At 36.1% G+C, this 17,878-nt stretch overlaps 1 protein-coding gene across 3 annotated transcripts in view; it reads left to right on the top strand.

The window, feature by feature from the left end:
* Positions 1-17,878, top strand: part of NCK1 (NCK adaptor protein 1) — a 74,777-nt gene that overhangs the window by 49,907 nt on the left and 6,992 nt on the right. For 2 of the 3 annotated variants that reach the window (XM_065943646.1, XM_065943647.1), the window contains exons 2-3: positions 2,864-3,107; positions 16,966-17,678. In XM_065943646.1, coding sequence (XP_065799718.1) covers positions 2,882-3,107; positions 16,966-17,678 — 939 coding nt within the window. In that variant the 5' untranslated portion in view covers positions 2,864-2,881. Of the gene's footprint in view, positions 1-2,863; positions 3,108-5,503; positions 5,645-16,965; positions 17,679-17,878 lie in introns of those variants that run through there. The other variant, XM_065943648.1, reaches the window with a different exon arrangement.

Below are 17,878 nucleotides of genomic sequence, written 5' to 3'. Positions count from 1 at the left end.
AAAAATGTGTTGCAGTATAGTTGATTTATAAGGTTGTATTAATTTCTGCTGTACAGCAAAGTGGTTCAGTTTTATATATATTCTTTTTCATATTCTTTTCCATTATGGTTTATCGCAGGATATTGAATATAGATCCCTTTGTTATACAGTAGGTCCTTGTTTATCTTTTTAATACATAATAGTTTGCTAATCCCAAACTCCCTCACGCATGTGCTCCTGCCCTCGACAGCCTCGACAGTTTTTCCTCTGTGTCTATCAGTCTTTTTTATAGATAATTTCATTTATGTCATTGTATTTTTAAATAATTTTATTTTGGCTGTGCTGGATCTTCATTGCACTCCATGAAGCTCTTTGTTGTGGCACTTGGGCTTTCTCTAGTTGCAGTGAGTGGGGGCTGTTCTCTAGTGGTGTGCGGGTTTCTCAATACTGTGGTTTCTCTTGTTGTGTCATGGGTACACAGGCTTCAGTAGTTTTGGCACACGGGCTCAGTTGCCCTGCAGCGTGTTGGATCTTATTTTCCAGTCCAGGGTTCAAACCCTTGTTTCCTGTGCTGGCAAGTGGACTCCCAACCACTGGATCACCAGGGAAGTCTCAATGTGTCATATTTTAATAAGTCTCAATGTGTCATACCAATGATGTCATATGGTATTTGTCTTTCTCTTTCTGACTTACTTCACTTAGTATAATAGTCTATAGGTCTAATCATGTGGCTGGACATGACATTATTTCATTTTTTTATGGCTGAGTAGTATTCCACTGTGTATATATACCACATGTTCTTTATCCATTCCTGTTTCCGGGACATTTAGGCTATTTCCATGTCTTGGCTATTGTAAGTAGTGCTGCAGTGAACATTAATGTGTGTGTATCTTTTTTATTTATAGTTTTGTCTGGATATATGCTTAGGAGTGGGATTGCAGCCTCATATAACAGTTCTGTTTTTAGTTTTTTCTGTTTTTTAAAATTATTATTATTATTTTTTTTGAGGAAACTTGACCCTGTTTTTCATGGTGACTCCACCAATTTACATTCCCACCAACAGTATAGGATGGTTCCCTTTTCTCCACATCTTCTCTGGCATTTGTTATTTATTGGCCTTTCAATGATTGCCATTCTGACCAAGGTGAGATGTTGCTTCATTATGGTTTTGATTTGCATTTTTCTAATAATTAGTGATGTTTAGCATGTTGAGCATCTTTTCATGTGCGTGTTGGCCATCTATATGTTGTCTTTGGAGAAATGCATCATGTAGGTGTCTTCTGCCCATTTTTTGATTGTTTTTTTTTTTTTTTTTTTTTTTTTTTTTTTTTTTTTTTACTGAGTTGTATGAGCTGTTTGTATATTTTGGAAATTAAGCCCTTGTCAGTCACATTGTTTGCAGATGTTTTCTCCCAGTCCATAGGTTATCTTTTTGTTGTGCTTGTGGTATCCTTTGCTGTATAAAAGCTTGATTAGGTTTGTAATCTTGTAAAAAGGTTTGATTAGGTCCTATTTGCTTTTATTTCCGTTGCCTTAGGAGACTGACTTAAAATATTGTTACGGTTTATGTCAGAGAATATCTTGCTTATACTCTTAAGAGTTTTATGGTGTCATATCTTATATTTAAGTCTTTAAGCCATTTTGAGTTTATTTTTATGTATGATATTATGAGAGTGTGTTCTAACTTCATTGATTTACAGGTAGCTGTCCAGCTTTCCCAGCACCACTTGCTGATGAGACTGTCTTTTCTCCATTGTATATTCTTCCCTCCTTTGCTGAAGATTAACCATAGGTGTGGGTTTATCTCTGGACTCTCTATTCCTTTTTTCATTTTTTAGTCTTGTCAGAACTATGTCTTCGCTTTCTATTTCATTAAATTATGCTTTTATTTGTATTATTTCCTTTTATCTGCTTTTCTTTATGTTCTTTTCTAACTGAAGACAGATGATCCGTTCATTAATTTATTTTTAACTTTTTTTATTTTTCTGATGTAATTATAACTACAGATCTCTTTTATATACTCCTTTTGCTGCATCACACAAAGTTATTTGTAAAGTCTTTAATTTTACTTATAAGTATTTTCAAAATTCTGTTAAGATTTCTTCTCTGGCTCATCAGTGTTTGTTGTTATTGTTTTGCTCAGTCGTGTCTGACTCTGCGACCCCGTGGACTATAGCCCACCAGGATCCTCTGTCCGTGGGATTCTCCAGGCAAGAATACTGGAGTGGGTTGCCATTTCCTTCTCCACATCAGTTTTTAGAAGTTTCTAAACCTATAAGATTTTTTAAAAGCTGTCTTTTTGTTATGATTGTCAGAGAATATGATTTAGGATACCAAGTACACGAAGAATGTGTAGAGATTTTTATTGCATTTGTTTGAATTTTGTATATACTCTTGTTTGTTTTCTTCTGTTTGGAAGTTATATTTGTATATGTTTATTGCATCAAACTTATTAATAGTTATGATGTCAGTTCTTCTTTAACCTTTCTAATTTTTTGTCTTAATTTACTACTGAGATAAATATGTTAAAAGTTAAACCTCTATGACAATGGATTTGTCAGTTTTTTCTTGTTTTGTCAATCTAGTTTGGACCTATATTAATAGGTACACATAAGCTTAGCTGTTATATATATTGAATAAAACCTTTTATAAGGATATAGTGACTTTCCTTATCACTAGTGATAGCTTTGCCTTAAAGTCCTTTTGTGTGTTTAATGTATCTATACCAGTTTTGTATTGATTAGTATTTGCCTGGTATTTTAATTTTTTCCCCTTTTTTTATTTTTTAACCATTCACTACTCCTGGATTCTTAGGTGTGTTTCTCTTGACAAGCATGTAGACGACTTCTCAATCTTATATGAAATATTTTCTGTGTGGTTACAGTGCAGAAGGTGCTGAAAAATGGCAGAGGAAGTGGTAGTAGTAGCCAAGTTTGATTATGTGGCCCAACAAGAACAAGAGCTGGACATCAAGAAGAATGAGAGATTGTGGCTTCTGGATGATTCTAAGTCCTGGTGGCGAGTTCGAAATTCCATGAATAAAACGGGTTTTGTGCCTTCTAACTATGTGGAAAGGAAAAACAGTGCCCGGAAAGCATCTATTGTAAAAAACCTAAAAGATACCTTAGGTAAGTTATTTTTGTTTTAAAACAAAAACAGCAATACTTTTTTTAATGAATGCTAGAAATTCGTTCTTTGTACAGAATTTTGGCATCAGTGGGCAGAACTGACTAGAACATCCCAAGCTGGGATTTCAGCTAGGCAAGGTAAGTTTGGCTCCTAGCAAGTGTATTCAAATCAGGTGTGTTCAAAGAGACCAGTGAAGGTCATTTTCTGTAAATCTAGCTAGTGGAACTGACTCTGATTTTCTCTCAGGGGCTTCTTGAACGGTAGGTACCTATTGGAGTTTAGACAGTTTCTCCATATAATTGAGATGGGGATAAATGAATGAGATGCAGAATATCCTCCTTGTCATTAAGGTCACTTATTTTACAGGATACATTGATGGATTTTATATCTGATGGCTTACATTTTGATATTTGCTTTTAAAAACAAACTCATTTTGTTCTTATATTTGATAAAAGAGTTTTAAGTTTTGGATCATTACCATATATTAGCATCTACAAAGCTTATCTTTCTTATTTTCTCTTTTTTTCTCTTCTCTCTTCCTGTAACTGTAAGTTTTGTTTCTACTGACCTTCCCTTAGGACCATAAATAGGGGAACCTACTTCATGTTGGGCTTGACCACGCTGTGATAGGAAGGAAATATGCACAGATGAGAACCAGTCTGTCTCTCTCTTTTTAAAAAATTCTCCTTAGCTGACAGGAAGGAATTGGGAAGGAAGAGTTTCCCTCAGGTATTCAGGCAAGCATGCTGTTACTTAATAGTTCTTGGTGTATATGTAGAAGAAAAAGTATAATTTCTCCTTGAAAAAGGTAGTTTGAGAATAATGTGACTTTTGAGAATAATGTGACATGATTGAACATGGAGTATTATTGACTGCTTTATATTTTTATTTCTTACTCAGCATTATTGTTCTTCTATTCTAAAGGTAATTTAATAAATGGCGTTATTAACCATACATTTAAATGCTTTAATTTAATTAGGCTTACCTTTTTTTGTGTATGTGAGATTTTTGAGGTCATAGTTATAAGTTAATATTATTTAATTATTTAATATTAGTTTTTAAATGGAAGACAGTCAGAAAGAGATTGTCCTTGAATGGTTGAAAAGATCAAAGTTAGAACCAGGAATACTTACAATTTTTTAAATAATTGAGTATTTATTTAAAGTATATTGATTAAGGGTCTTTGGGAAAATTAAGGTGACTTCTGTCAAAGTATGCTTTGTAGTGATGAAGGCACAGACAGGACTAGGGACACACCGAGATAAACTTTCATGTCCTTTAAAAAGGGTAGTGGTATCCTGAGACTGTAGCAGATGTGACAGTAATTGACAAAAGACAATGAAAACACTAATATAGAGCAAGGAGAAAAAAAATCCCAGTTTTAGTTAAAACTTCATATAAATTTTGAAAGCTTTATTAGATATAGTTTTTGTTATTAATACTCCTGGGAAACCTTCCATACTATTTTCTGATATTATTGAGACAGTTTTAGGTGTCTTGAGACTGTATCTTTTTAACTGCCTTGAGACTGCATTATTGAGACTGTTATCTAGTGAGGTTCTAGGCTATCATTGTATTATTAAAATTATTGCTGTCTATTCCAAAGTACTTGGAAATGTTCTGTTTTAAAGTAGTGACCTATAGTTAGCCTGTATAATGATGTAAATCCAGCTTTTGCCTTGGATAGACAGGCTTCTCCTCTTTCTCAAGGTTTCTGAATCCCGTTTTGGTAACTTAAATGTTCCATATAACTAATGGATTTCTTTCACAATGATTGTGCTGATGGAGATACTGTTTGAAGGTTAAGAAAGAAAAGGAGAAAACAAAGGAAAGAATGAATACATGATGAAAAATAGAAAAATAGTACAGATGAATGTAGTCCTCAGACATACAGAACCTGGAAGAAGGGGTTAGAAAGGGGAGGGTGGGATGAACTGGGAGATTAGGTTTGACAGAAGCACACTAACACGTGTGAAACAGATAGCTCTGGGAGCCTGCTCTGCAGCACGGGGAGCTCAGCTTAGTGCTCTGCTGACCTCGATGGGTGGGCTGGGGTGTAGGATGCAAGGGAGACCCAAGAGGGAGGGGATGTAGATACACATATTGATGATTCACTTCGTTGTACAGCAGAAACTAGCACAGCATTGTCAAGTAATTCTACTCCAATTAAAAAAGAATGAATACATGAATATATTTTCAACTACTGAAAAAATACATGCTTTAAATATGTGCTATAAAACTTCTTTCAAAGTAAATCTGAATAGTAAGGTCATATTTGTGGCCATCATGATATTCTTGTTTTATAAGTTCTGTTAGCATTCAGGGAAAAAATGTTTTGGCAAGAGAAAAGCCTTAGGAAAACTTTCTATTGCCTGGATGTGGGCCAGGTCACATGGATGGGGTGTGGGGAGTTTCAGTGTTGCAGAACCAGGAAGTTCACTGAAAATTATCCTGAGCTGTGTTAACAAACTGACGAAAGAGAACACGGGATTTTTTTTCAAAATGGATTGGCTAAAGGTGTTTAAAGATTTTTTCAGTAAGTTAATCTGTTTATTATATCTATAGCTTTCTTGTGTTTGAATTAGAGTTTTCAGTTTGTGAATTTAAAGGAAAACTATAAGGAGAGAACATGGCGGGTTTATATAGGCTGGTGCTTTATGTTTGTGAATCATAAGCTAACTGGCAATATATCTGATATTAATAGCTTTGACTTGATAAGTAAAATAACTTCAAAATTTTTAATATCAATATTTAAATAACAAATAGAAAAAGTATAAATGATTTGACTTTGATGTAGTTAGTTCTCTGAACTTAGCATAGACTTTTGAAATGAACTAAATAAATTGTAAACATATTAAAATCAAGAGGAGAAAAAGGATTTAAGTCAGCAAGTTCCTTCATCCTCAGCATTTGAAGTAACATGATACTGTTATTACTTTTTACTTAGACTTTAGAGGACTGTTGTAGAAGATAATGCTTAATGAAAGCACCGGTATAGAGAGTATTTTAATTTAATCAGTGTCAGATTGCTAGAAATTGCTGTTTTGGTTAATGTGAGATTTGACAGTTTGAAATGAGTTGTGAGAGCAGCTGCATACAAAGAATTTGAAAACATTGACAGAAAATAGTGAACTCTTGGATTGTTTTGAGTCGAGGTTTTAAAGTGATTCTGATACTAATAAAGAACCTAACCTGTGGATCTGCTGATAGCCTCTTTATACTCCTATGATAGTGAACTTGATTTGGTCTCTTTGAACAGTTGCTCAGTGGTTCTAGAAAAATGAACAGAGAAATTGTCATAGAACTCTCTTATGTAAGGAGTCTAAGGAAACAGAGTAACCTGTCAGGAGATTTTGGGGCAAAGAGCAAAATGGAAAGGCATCAGGTACTTCATTGGCAAAAAAGCTGTGATTCATTTTTTTCGGTAACTTTGGTGGCCAAATGAATCCTTCTGGAATATGTCTCTCTTATTTACTTTTTAGGGAGTTGTTAAAATTTTAGATCCATTTTTGGGAGTTAGTTTTCCTTTTAAAGAGTTTATTCATTCATTCATTCATTCATTCATCAACATTTTTATTGAGAACCTACCTACTGCAAGCCAGATAAAAACTAATTGTCACAAAACTTAAGATTCTGATGGAGAGGTAGGTGATGGTTGTTATTTATTGTTAATATTTCTTAAATTTGATTTTAAGTGATACTGATCGTAAACCAACAGAAGTGATATGAAAAGGATATCTTTTTATATCTGTAAGATCTTAAAGAGACTGTATAACTGATACAGTGATTTAATATATACCATCAATATAATTGCACGTCTGAACAGGGACTTGAACCCTGAACCCTCAGATTAAAAGTCATAGCCTGAAGAATAGCCTGAGCTATCCAGGCTCATATAAAATTATCATTCTATTGACTCTTAGAAAGTTGATAGTTATACTTAAATACATTTGCAGACTTAGAGTCAGGATTTGAGATTTATAACCAAAATATTCGTTTCCTCATTGCTTACAATAAGCCGAGATTTTTACTAATTTAGTTTTATAGCTTGTTAGAATAGAAATAGGTTGTTCACCCACTGTTTCCCTGAACGGACTTGAAACATAGAGGAAAAAATATTTGTGCTCCTTGTGTGGTAGGCAACTAGAACCCTTGAGAACAGAAAGGGCATTGTTTCAGATAAAGCAGAGAATAATAAAAAGCAGTAATTTATCTTATTTCATGTAAATCAGGTGAACTGATAGAAATATAAAAAAAATTAAATAAAAGCCTCTATTGGAAAGAACATCATTTATAATATTTAGAATTCCTTCATTCTCTTCCCAGATATACCACTTATTAGCCATGTGGCTAAGGGTGTATGACTTTGCTGATTTCCTGTTTCTTATTTGTAAAGGAGAGAGTTGGGCAAGACCAGATGATCTTGGAAATTCCCTACTGACTCTGAAAGTCTTAAGTCTTATAGTCCTGGCACACAGCTGATCAGCCTTACATGTGTTATAGAAATCAGGGGAAAATCCATAAGGGGGAAACTGGTTTTGAAGAAATAGGAACATAAGAACAGAATTATAGTTCCCTAAAGAAATAGCAAGGATCAGTAATAATTTTATTCTTTTATTTTTGCTGCGCTGGGTCTTCATTGTGGCACACAGGCCTCGCTTGTTGCAGAGCACGGGCTCTAGAGCACGCAGGGCTCAGTAGTTGAGGCATGTGGGCTTAACTGCACACAGGATATGGGATTTTCGCTCACTGACCTGCCTCCCCTGCATTGGAATGGGGATTCTTAACCACTGGACCACCATAGAAGTGCCCCGTCAGACTCATTTCTGTTGAACATTTGTTTACTGTGTGATTTAGATGGAGGGAAAATGACATTCTTAAAGTAAAGACCTAATGATGAAAGTGTAACTAGTACACTGAGTTCAGAAACACATTTGAAAGCTAAAAACTGAGAAACAGATTAATAGAGACAGACATTAATGTAAAAGTCTACATTAAGTTTTTAAAAGGGATTGAAAAATCGATGAGAAACTGTCCTGGCAGCAGTTTACATGAGTAAAAGACTTAGCAGGAGCTGCTGTGATAATGTATGTGCTGAAAAAAAATCTCAGCTTTTTATATGATGGTATTGATTCAAATTTATGAGGCGCTCAGGTAAAGGGCTGCAGTGTGTGCTGGCCAAATAAAACATGACATAGTCTATTCATTTTGAAGAGCTACACTTTAACAGTGGTTTTGAGAAACTCACGTGCTTCCAAATACTGGCATCAGGTTTATCAAAGGATTTGGAAACCAGGTTACATAATGAATAGTTAATGGGTACAAAGATTTGCCTTAACTATCCTATAGGAGAGGACAACTATTTTATAAAGATGGAGTATTCACAGTGCTTGACTAGATTCTTAAAAACTTTTGAGGAGTTAATAGTACATTGTTTTGGTCAAGAAATCATGCTATAGGAAGAAAGAAGTAAGACTAGTGGATTGGAGTGGAAGGGGAAGAGTGTGAGTGAGGGGAAGATTGAAAGCTATACTAAAGCTTTTGGTTTTTTTAAACAAAGCTAATGATAAAAATGACTACCTCAGAGTTATGCACATCCTGAGTGCATAGGACTGAGTATTTCCCTCCGAACCCTGGGCACGTCCAACTATTTCATGCTATAGTAAAAGTATAGTAACAAAATAGTAAAAATAGTAAAAAAAAAAAAAAAAAGTAAAAAGTATAGTTAAAAAAATGCTCGTTTTTGAAAAAATAAATTCCAGAAGCATTCAGTTTAGTTCAGTCGCTCAGTCGTGTCCGACTCTTTGCGACCCCATGAATCACAGCACGCCAGTCCTCCCTGTCCATTACCAACTCCCGGAGTTTACTCAGACTCATGTCCATCAAGTCGGTGATGCCATCTAGCCATCTCATCCTCTATTGTCCCCTTCTCTTGCCGCCAATCCCTCCCAGCATCAGGGTCTGTTCCAATGAGTCAACTCTTTGCATGAGGTGGCCAAAGTATTAGAGTTTCAACTTCAGCATCAGTCCTTGCAATGAACACCCAGGACTGATCTCCTTTAGGATGAACTGGTTGGATCTCCTTGCAGTCCAAGGGACTCTCAAGAGTCTTCTCCCACAGATCAAAAGCATCAATTTTTTGGCGCTCATCTTTCTTTATAGTCCAACTCTCACACCCATACATGACCACTGGTAAAACCACAGTCTTGACTAGATGGACCTTTGTTGGCAAAGTAGTGTCTCTGCTTTTTAATATGCTGTCTAGGTTGGTTAGGAGGTAGGAAAATATTGATAATCATCACCATCGATTGAGTGCCTGCTGTGTGCTATGTACTGTGCTGAGTGCTTTCCATATAAACTTTTAAAAATTCGTTACAAAATTTTTCTGAGATAGGTAGTTACTATACACCACACGTTTCAGAAACAAGGAAACTGGAGTTTAAAGAAGGTTAAATAACTTGACCAAGCTCGATTAATCTGTAAGTAGCACCATTGAATGGAGAAGGCAATGGCACCCCACTCTAGTACTCTTGCCTGGAAAATCCCATGGACGGAGGAGCCTGGTAGGGTGCAGTCCATGGGGTCGCTAAGAGTCGGACACGACTGAGCGACTTCACTTTCACTTTTCACTTTCCTGCATTGGAGAAGGAAATGGCAACCCACTCCAGTGTTCTTGCCTGGAGAATCCCAGGGACAGGGGAGTCTGGTGGGCTGACGTCTGTGGGGTTGCACAGAGTTGGACACGACTGAAGTGACTTAGCGGCAGCAGCAGCACCATTGAAATTTAAACTTAGGGTCTCTTGTTAAAGAGTTTTCCTAGTGCACACATTACGTTTATGACTATAGTGTTAGAGTCAGATAAGTAATGGATTGTCAGGATTTGCTGCAAAAGGGTCTGATTAAAATTAGGATTGTGGTGAACCAGCTGAAGTTGAGAAAAATTTAGAAAAGATTATACATTAATCTGAGGTAGCCTACTTGTTGATGTGATGTGATGTGATGTGAAAGGCACTCAGTCGTGTCTGACTCTTTGCTACCCCATGGACTATACAGTCCATGGAATTCTCCAGGCCAAAATACTGGAGTGGGTAGCCTTTCACTTCTCCAGGGGATCTTCCCAACCCAGGTCTCCCGCATTGCAGGCGGATTATTTACCAGCTGAGCCAGAAGGGAAGCCCAAGAATACTGGAGTGGGTAGCCTATCCCTTCTCCAGTGGATCTTCTTGACCCAGGAATTGAACCACGGTCTCCTGCATTGCAGGCAGATTGTTTACCAACTGAGCTATCCAGAAAGCCCTGTGTTGTTGGAATGATGTAATTGTTGTTGATTATAACATACTTGAGAAATTGAGATATTAATACTTTACATTTGTATAATTTTGCAAAGTGCATTTGCATCTACTCATTGATGAAACATGAGATTAGAAGGACTGTTTTTAAGCAGTGGAAACAAAAGAAATAAACAAGCCCTTCCTAAAGATTTGTAAGCAGGGGAAAAAGCAAACCATCGATTTTGCATGCATTTGTCTATCATCCACATCATAAACAGGACTTTGTGTTGCACAGAAAACAGATATTCTAAGTTTATATTTTCTGTGAACTATTTCTGGCCTCTAAGATTAAAATAAGTTGTTTTGATTATTTCCCACTTGGGATTTAGTTGTTGGGTCTGTCTAGAAATTCTTCATTTCTTTTTTTGGACAAGGTATAATTAGTCTTAGACCATTATCTTTTTCAGAATAAAAAAAATATTTTAGAACTAGTCTTCATTTTCAGGTTGAAATTTTGCATTTGCTTATATCAGTATTCGATTTAATCAATTTAATAAACCCATTGATCATCTTCCATCTGTACATTTATAAATAGTATATAGAAAATGCAAAAGATCAGTGAGATAGGAAAATGATCCTCTCTGAAAGCTTATATTCTAGTAGATAGGATTAAAAGATAAACACAGGAAATGCTAGCATACAAGTACCTCAGAAATACAGAATACTAAAATAAAAATACTAAAAAAAAAAAGGAGAGCTTATATATCATGGGCGGTGAGGATGGAGAATGAAGGATGTTGAAAAACACAAAGCAGGAAGATAAAAATAACAACTTTATAGTTGTTATTTGAAATGACACTTCTTGAATGGGTAGATTCTTTAAAAGACAGAATTTTTAATAAGGTTTTGGGAAAAAACTAGCAAACGAGGTAAACTAAGTCATGAATTAGATATTTCCACATTTTTATTAAAATTTAGAGTAGTTTCAATGCAGGGCGTTACAGAAAGATGCTTTTATTTAACATTTACTCCTGTGTACTGTGCTATTACTTTACATTATTTTATTTAGTTCTCGTAACACTCATGGTAAGTGCTGTCTACTCCATTTCTGAGCTCAGAAAAGTGAGAATAGCTTGCTCAAGATGGCATGGTAAGATGCACACCGGGGATTTGAACCCAAAGGCCTGTAATGTTTCAAGGCCTCTACTGTTTTCTATAGTCTATAACATAAGCCTGGAAAAAAAGGTTTGAGGACATTCTGTAGAGGACTGTAGACTCTAGGCACAGTATTTCTTTTAATTTGTTAGGCAGAAGAGTCACTATTGGCTTATGAGCAATCAGTTCAGTCGTTCAGTTGTGTCCAGCTCTTTGCAACTCCATGGACTGTAGCACGCCAGGCTTCCCTATCCACCAGCTACTCCTGGAGCTTGTTTAAACTCGTGTCCATCATTTCGGCGATGCCATCCAGCCTCCATGCGTCTAATCCTCTGTTGTTCCCTCCTCTCCTGCCTTCAGTCTTTCCCAGCATCAGGATCTTTTCCAGTGAGTCAGTTTTTCACATCACGTGGCCAAAGTATTGGAGCTTCAACTTCAGCATCAGTCCTTCCAATGAATATTCAGGACTGATTTCCTTTAGGATTGACTGGTTTGATCTCCTAGCAGTCCAAGGGACTCTCAAGAGTCTTCTCCAGCACCACAGTTTGAAGGCATCAATTCTTCAATGCTCAGCCTTCTTAATAGTCCAACTCTAACATCCATACATGACTACTGGAAAAACCATAGCTTTGACGAGATGGACCTTTGTTGGTAAAGTAATGTCTCTTTTTAATTTACTCTCTAGGTTTGTCATAGCTTTTCTTCCAGGGAGCCAGCATATTTTAATTTCATGGCTGCAGTAATCGTTCATAGTGATTTTGGAGCCAGGAAAATAAAGTCTGTCACTGTTTCCATTGTTTCCCCATCTATTTGCCATGAAGTGATGGGACTGGATGCCATGATCTTTGTTTTTTGAATGTTGAGTTTTAAGCCAGCTTTTTCACTTTTATCTTTCACTTTGAAGAGGCTCTTCAGTTCCTCTTCACTTTCTGCCATAAAGATGTTGTCATCTGCGTATCTGAGGTTATTGATATTTCTCCCTGCATTCTTGATTCCAGCTTGTGCTACAATAGGTCATGTAATTGTAGCTGTAATATAAAGTTAGACTGGATGATATGGGTGATGGGTTGAAGTGAGATAGACTGGATTAGTAAAAGAAAAAGAAAACTAGAGGGTAGTGATGGCTCAAGCACAACATGGGCCTGAACTAGAACATGAATAGTAGAAATGGAAAGTTTTGGCAGAAAGGACATATGATGACTTTAAGAAGTTGACGTGGGAATCTTTTAAGAAAGTAATTTTTATGATGTAAAGTTCATGAAGTTAATTAACCATTTTAAAGTGTATAATTCAGCATTATTTAGTCCATTAACAGTGTTGTGCAACCATCACATCTGTCTAATTCCAAACTGTTTTCATCACTCCAAAAGGAAACCCTATTCCCATTCAACAGTTGCTCCCATTACTCCTTCCCTTCAGCCCCTGGCAACCACTAATTGGCTTTCTGTCTATACAGAGTTCCCTGCTCTGGCTATGTTGTATAATATGTAATCATTTTATGACATAACCAGAGTAGGTAATATGGAACCATACAATATTAATCTTTTGTGTCTAGTTTTTCACTTAGCACACTGTTTCTGAGGTTCATCCATGTTGTAGCATATATCACTACTTCATCCCTTTTATGGCTGAATAATATTGTCTTATATGGCTGTATACCACATTTTTGTTTATCCATTCATCTGTTGATGTACAGTGGGTTGTTTCTATCTTTTGATTATTGTGACTAGGAAGCTGTGAACATTTGTACACAAGTATTTGTTTTAATTCCTATTTTCAGTTCTTTTGAGTTTATACCTAGGAATGGAATTATGGTAGTTCTATGTTCAACATTTGAGAAACCATCACCTGTTTCCCTTGGCAGTTGTACCATTTTATTTTACATTTTGACCAGTGGTGTAAAAGGGGTTCCAGTTTCTACATATCCTCATCAACACTTATTTTCCTTTTTTTTGGTTTGGTTTAATTTGGTTTTATTATAACCATCCTAGTAAGATGTGAAATGGTATTTCATTGTTATTTTGATTGGCATTTCTGTAATGACTAATGATACTGAGCATCTTTTCAAGTGCTTTTGAGGTATTTGTATACCTTCTTTGGAGAATTACTTATTCAAGTCCGTTGTCCATTTTTGAGATAAATTTTTCTTTTTGGGTTCTGCAGGTGCCTTATATGTTCTGGATATAGAGTCTTATCAGAATTATTTTTGCAAGTATTCTTTTCTAATTTTATAGGTTGTCTTTTCACTTTCTTGATAGTGTCCTTTGCACAAGTGGGTTTTTTTTTTAATGAAGTAAAGTCTATTATTATTATTTGGTGTCAAATTTGAGACTCTCTTGCTAAATCCAAGGTAAGAAAGACTTTTTCCTAAGTTTTCGTCTGAGAATTTTTAAGTTTTAACTCTTATATTTGCATCATCTATCTATTTTGAGCTGATACTTGTATGTGATACGAAGTAGGAATCCAGTGTCATTCTTCTGCATGTGGATATCTAGTTGTCCCAGCATCATTTGTTAAAGAGACTATTCTTTCCTGTATTAAATAGTCTTGGCACCCTTCTCGTGGTCAGTCAGAAATCAATTGACCATAGATGTATGGTTTTATTTCACTACTCTCAATTCTGTTCTATTGGTCTATTTTTCATTCCTTTTGTGCCAGTACTACACTGTTTTGATTACTGTGGCTTTGTAGTAAATTTTGAAATTGGGAAATAAGAGTCTTCCAACTCTGTTTTCCATTTTTAAGATTTTCTTTTGACTCTTTGGGATCTTTTACAATTTCATATGAATTTTAGGGTCAGCTTTTTCCATTTCTGAAAAAAGGGGGGGCTACTTTGATAAGGATTGCTTTGAATCTGTACATCACTTTGGATAGTATAGTCTTCCCTTGGTATCTGCTGGGTTTTGGTTCCAGTATCCCCTGCAAAAAACTTAAGGATTATCCTTGCACAAAACAGCATAGTATTTGCATATACTCTACATATACTCCCACATATGTTAAATCATCTCTAGGTTACTTGCAATACCTAATACAGTGTAGATTCTATGTAAATAGCTGCTGCTGATAGTACATGCAAGTTTTCCTTTTTGGAACTTTCTAAAATTTTTTTCCTCTCTTTTTTTTTAAGATTTTTATTTTTTTCCTCAGGCTGCTATATCAATTAAATAATTTCAGCAGAAAACACTCTAACCCTGAAAATGCTCCAAGTCAGGTGAAAGCAAGGCAAGCCACTGTGTCAGTCCTTCAGGTAGCTGCCCGAGAGGTTGAAACCCATAATTACAATTCTTTGTGAGAAAGATCTGTATTACTCTCTCTGACATTATTAGTTTAGGTTGCTGTCCTCACAGTCACTGCTGGTTTGGAATTAAGAGATACTTAGGCAGACAACTTAAAATGCTAGCATGCTCTCTCACTACACAGCAGCAGCTTCTTTCTTCATTAAGCCTTGCCCTAGTTATTGTAAATTCCTTACTAGATTCTAGAGTTCCACAAAAGTTGATTTTGACAGTATTCACGAGCTCATTAATTACTCTTTTGGAAGGATGGAGCCCTAGAGTTCCCTACAGTGCCAGAAATCCCTGATGTACAAATTTTTCATAATCATGATATATCATTAGCCAGAAGGAAGGAAATTAGGAGGGGAGGGAATTAGTTGATTTATGGATATAAGAGAGGTTATTTTCATTTGGACATGGCAGTTGTATTTGAGGTGCTCATGGTGCCTTCTGTGGATGACTAGTGGCAATTAGAATTGTAATGTGTAAATTCCAGCTTGGAGCTACAAAGAGACCTTAGAATTTTCTCTTTGGAAGCTACAGAAAATGAAAGTGATTTTCTTGAAGTAGAGGCTAAGTCCAAGCATGGCATCTTGGGAAATACTTTGAACTAAGGAATCATTCACTTACTCTTTCAGCAGACATTCCCTTTGCTGCTGCTACTAGTATAGTTACTGCTAAGCGCTAGAGAGACAAGGTAGTAAAATCCAGTTTACTGCCCCAGGAAACTCACTGTTTTATTAAAATGGACAAGTAAGCAAGTAAAAATGCAGTTTTTATAACAAGGTTTACAGGAGCCCAGACAGAGGAACACAAGAATATTTAAGCAGGTCAGTGGGGAAAACAACATACTCTCGGGGAAATTAAAGAAGGCGAAAATGTTGTAGAGAGTAATCTGTGATCTTGGTTCTGTATAGAGAGTTTGAAAAGGCTGAGGACTCTAAAATGGTCTGATTTGCAGTGAAAAGATGACAGTTGTAATTGAGTAGTTTTGGTGGAGATGGAGGACCAGATTATAAGGAGTTAGGAGTGAGTGAGTGGCGAAAGAGTTGAAGGAAAAAGGGAAGACGACCTTTTAAGAATGATGTAGTTAAAAAACAATAGCAAAGTTGTGTAACTTTATTTCGGAATAGAAGTGACCTAAGTGTTTTTCTATACTTTGGGAGTGAGTGGGAAGAAAACAGATCTGGATGGTCAAGAGTCTCAAAAAGAGGCAGGAAAGATGTTATTAAGCGTCCAGAAGGATTAGAGGTTGGGAACTTGGCAGAAGAAAAAGAGTAAGGGTAATGAGAAAGAATTTTGAGATAGAAAGTATTTGAGAAATTTTACCTAAGGATGCCTTAATTTTTTCAGTAAAAGGAGAGCACAAACTCATATGCTAAGAAGTGAGCAGTAGTGAAAATGCCTGATTAAAGTTGCTGTAGCATATATTTACGATGATAGTACCATTTGGTTATTTTTTTCATTCCTTTAACAAATATATATTAAGCATCTCCTGTGTACTAAGGCACTGTGTGAGATCCTTGGGATTATGTTCGTGAACAAAGTCAGCAAAAATCTCTGCTCTTTTGGAGCTTATTTATATGTGAATTGGGTGAAGACAGATAAGCAAGTAAATAGTATATTATTGTAAAATAAGCCTGAAATAAATAGAGCAACCCGAGTCTTGGAAACTAAGCAAATGGGAGGATTACCCAGACATAATTAGAATTTTATATTACATATCAAGTTGTAATTTAAGTTAATATTTAATTTCTATACAGCTAGTTATAGACTCTCAGTTAATAAAGAAGAAGTTGGGTTTGCTGGAGCCTTTATGTATTTAGATTGTAGATATGTGGGAAATAATTTAATATTTACATTTAAGAGACAGTTTATTAATTTTAGGGCAACTTTAGAATGATGCAATGCAGTTACTTCAGGGCCTTTAACATGAGAATAGAGAATTTATGAGGGGGGGGTCAAAAGTAACAAACTTCCAGTTATATAAAATAAATAACTCATGAGGATGTAAAGAAAGAAGAAGAGTGACATGGAGAGGAGGAGGGAGGGTAAAAAACTTAGTTACTGAGTTGAGATCCTTTTGTAATGAATGAATTGGTGTTTTTTTGTTTTTCATTGCTTTATATTCTCATTACCCTTTTTTATTTAAACAGGCATTGGAAAAGTGAAAAGAAAACCTAGTGTGCCAGATTCTGCATCTCCTGCTGATGATAGCTTTGTTGACCCAGGGGAACGTCTCTATGACCTCAACATGCCTGCTTATGTAAAATTTAACTATATGGCAGAGAGAGAGGATGAATTATCATTGATAAAAGGGACAAAGGTGATCGTTATGGAGAAATGCAGTGACGGGTGGTGGCGGGGTAGCTACAATGGACAAGTTGGATGGTTCCCTTCAAACTATGTGACTGAGGAAGGTGACAGTCCTTTGGGTGACCATGTGGGTTCTTTGTCAGAGAAGTTAGCAGCAGTCGTCAATAACCTGAATACGGGGCAAGTATTACATGTGGTTCAGGCTCTTTACCCATTCAGCTCGTCCAATGATGAAGAACTTAATTTTGAGAAAGGAGATATAATGGATGTTATTGAAAAACCTGAAAATGACCCTGAGTGGTGGAAATGCAGGAAGATCAATGGAATGGTTGGTCTGGTGCCAAAAAACTATGTTACCGTTATGCAGAATAATCCATTAACATCAGGTTTGGAACCATCGCCTCCACAGTGTGATTTCATTAGGCCTTCGCTCACTGGAAAGTTTGCTGGCAATCCGTGGTATTATGGGAAAGTCACCCGGCACCAAGCAGAAATGGCATTAAATGAAAGAGGGCATGAAGGTGATTTCCTCATTCGCGATAGTGAATCTTCGGTAAGTGGTTTTCAAAGGTAAATGGAAATAGAGCCCTGGATGTTAAAAAAATAGATGGAAGACCAGAGAGGTTCAGTGGCTCTGTAAAATTAACCAGGTAGAATGTTTGTTAACATGTGAAGGTTCTGAGTGAAGTCAATATTCTTTCCAAGTATATTTATTTTTAGTAAAATATAGCCTTAAACAGGATTATTTGGCCT

Source organism: Muntiacus reevesi, chromosome 8 (assembly GCF_963930625.1).
Source record: "Muntiacus reevesi chromosome 8, mMunRee1.1, whole genome shotgun sequence".
In the NCBI taxonomy this organism is placed as follows: domain Eukaryota; kingdom Metazoa; phylum Chordata; class Mammalia; order Artiodactyla; family Cervidae; genus Muntiacus; species Muntiacus reevesi.
Note: the sequence above shows the minus strand (reverse complement) of the source record. Positions and strands in the feature narration are given on the sequence as shown.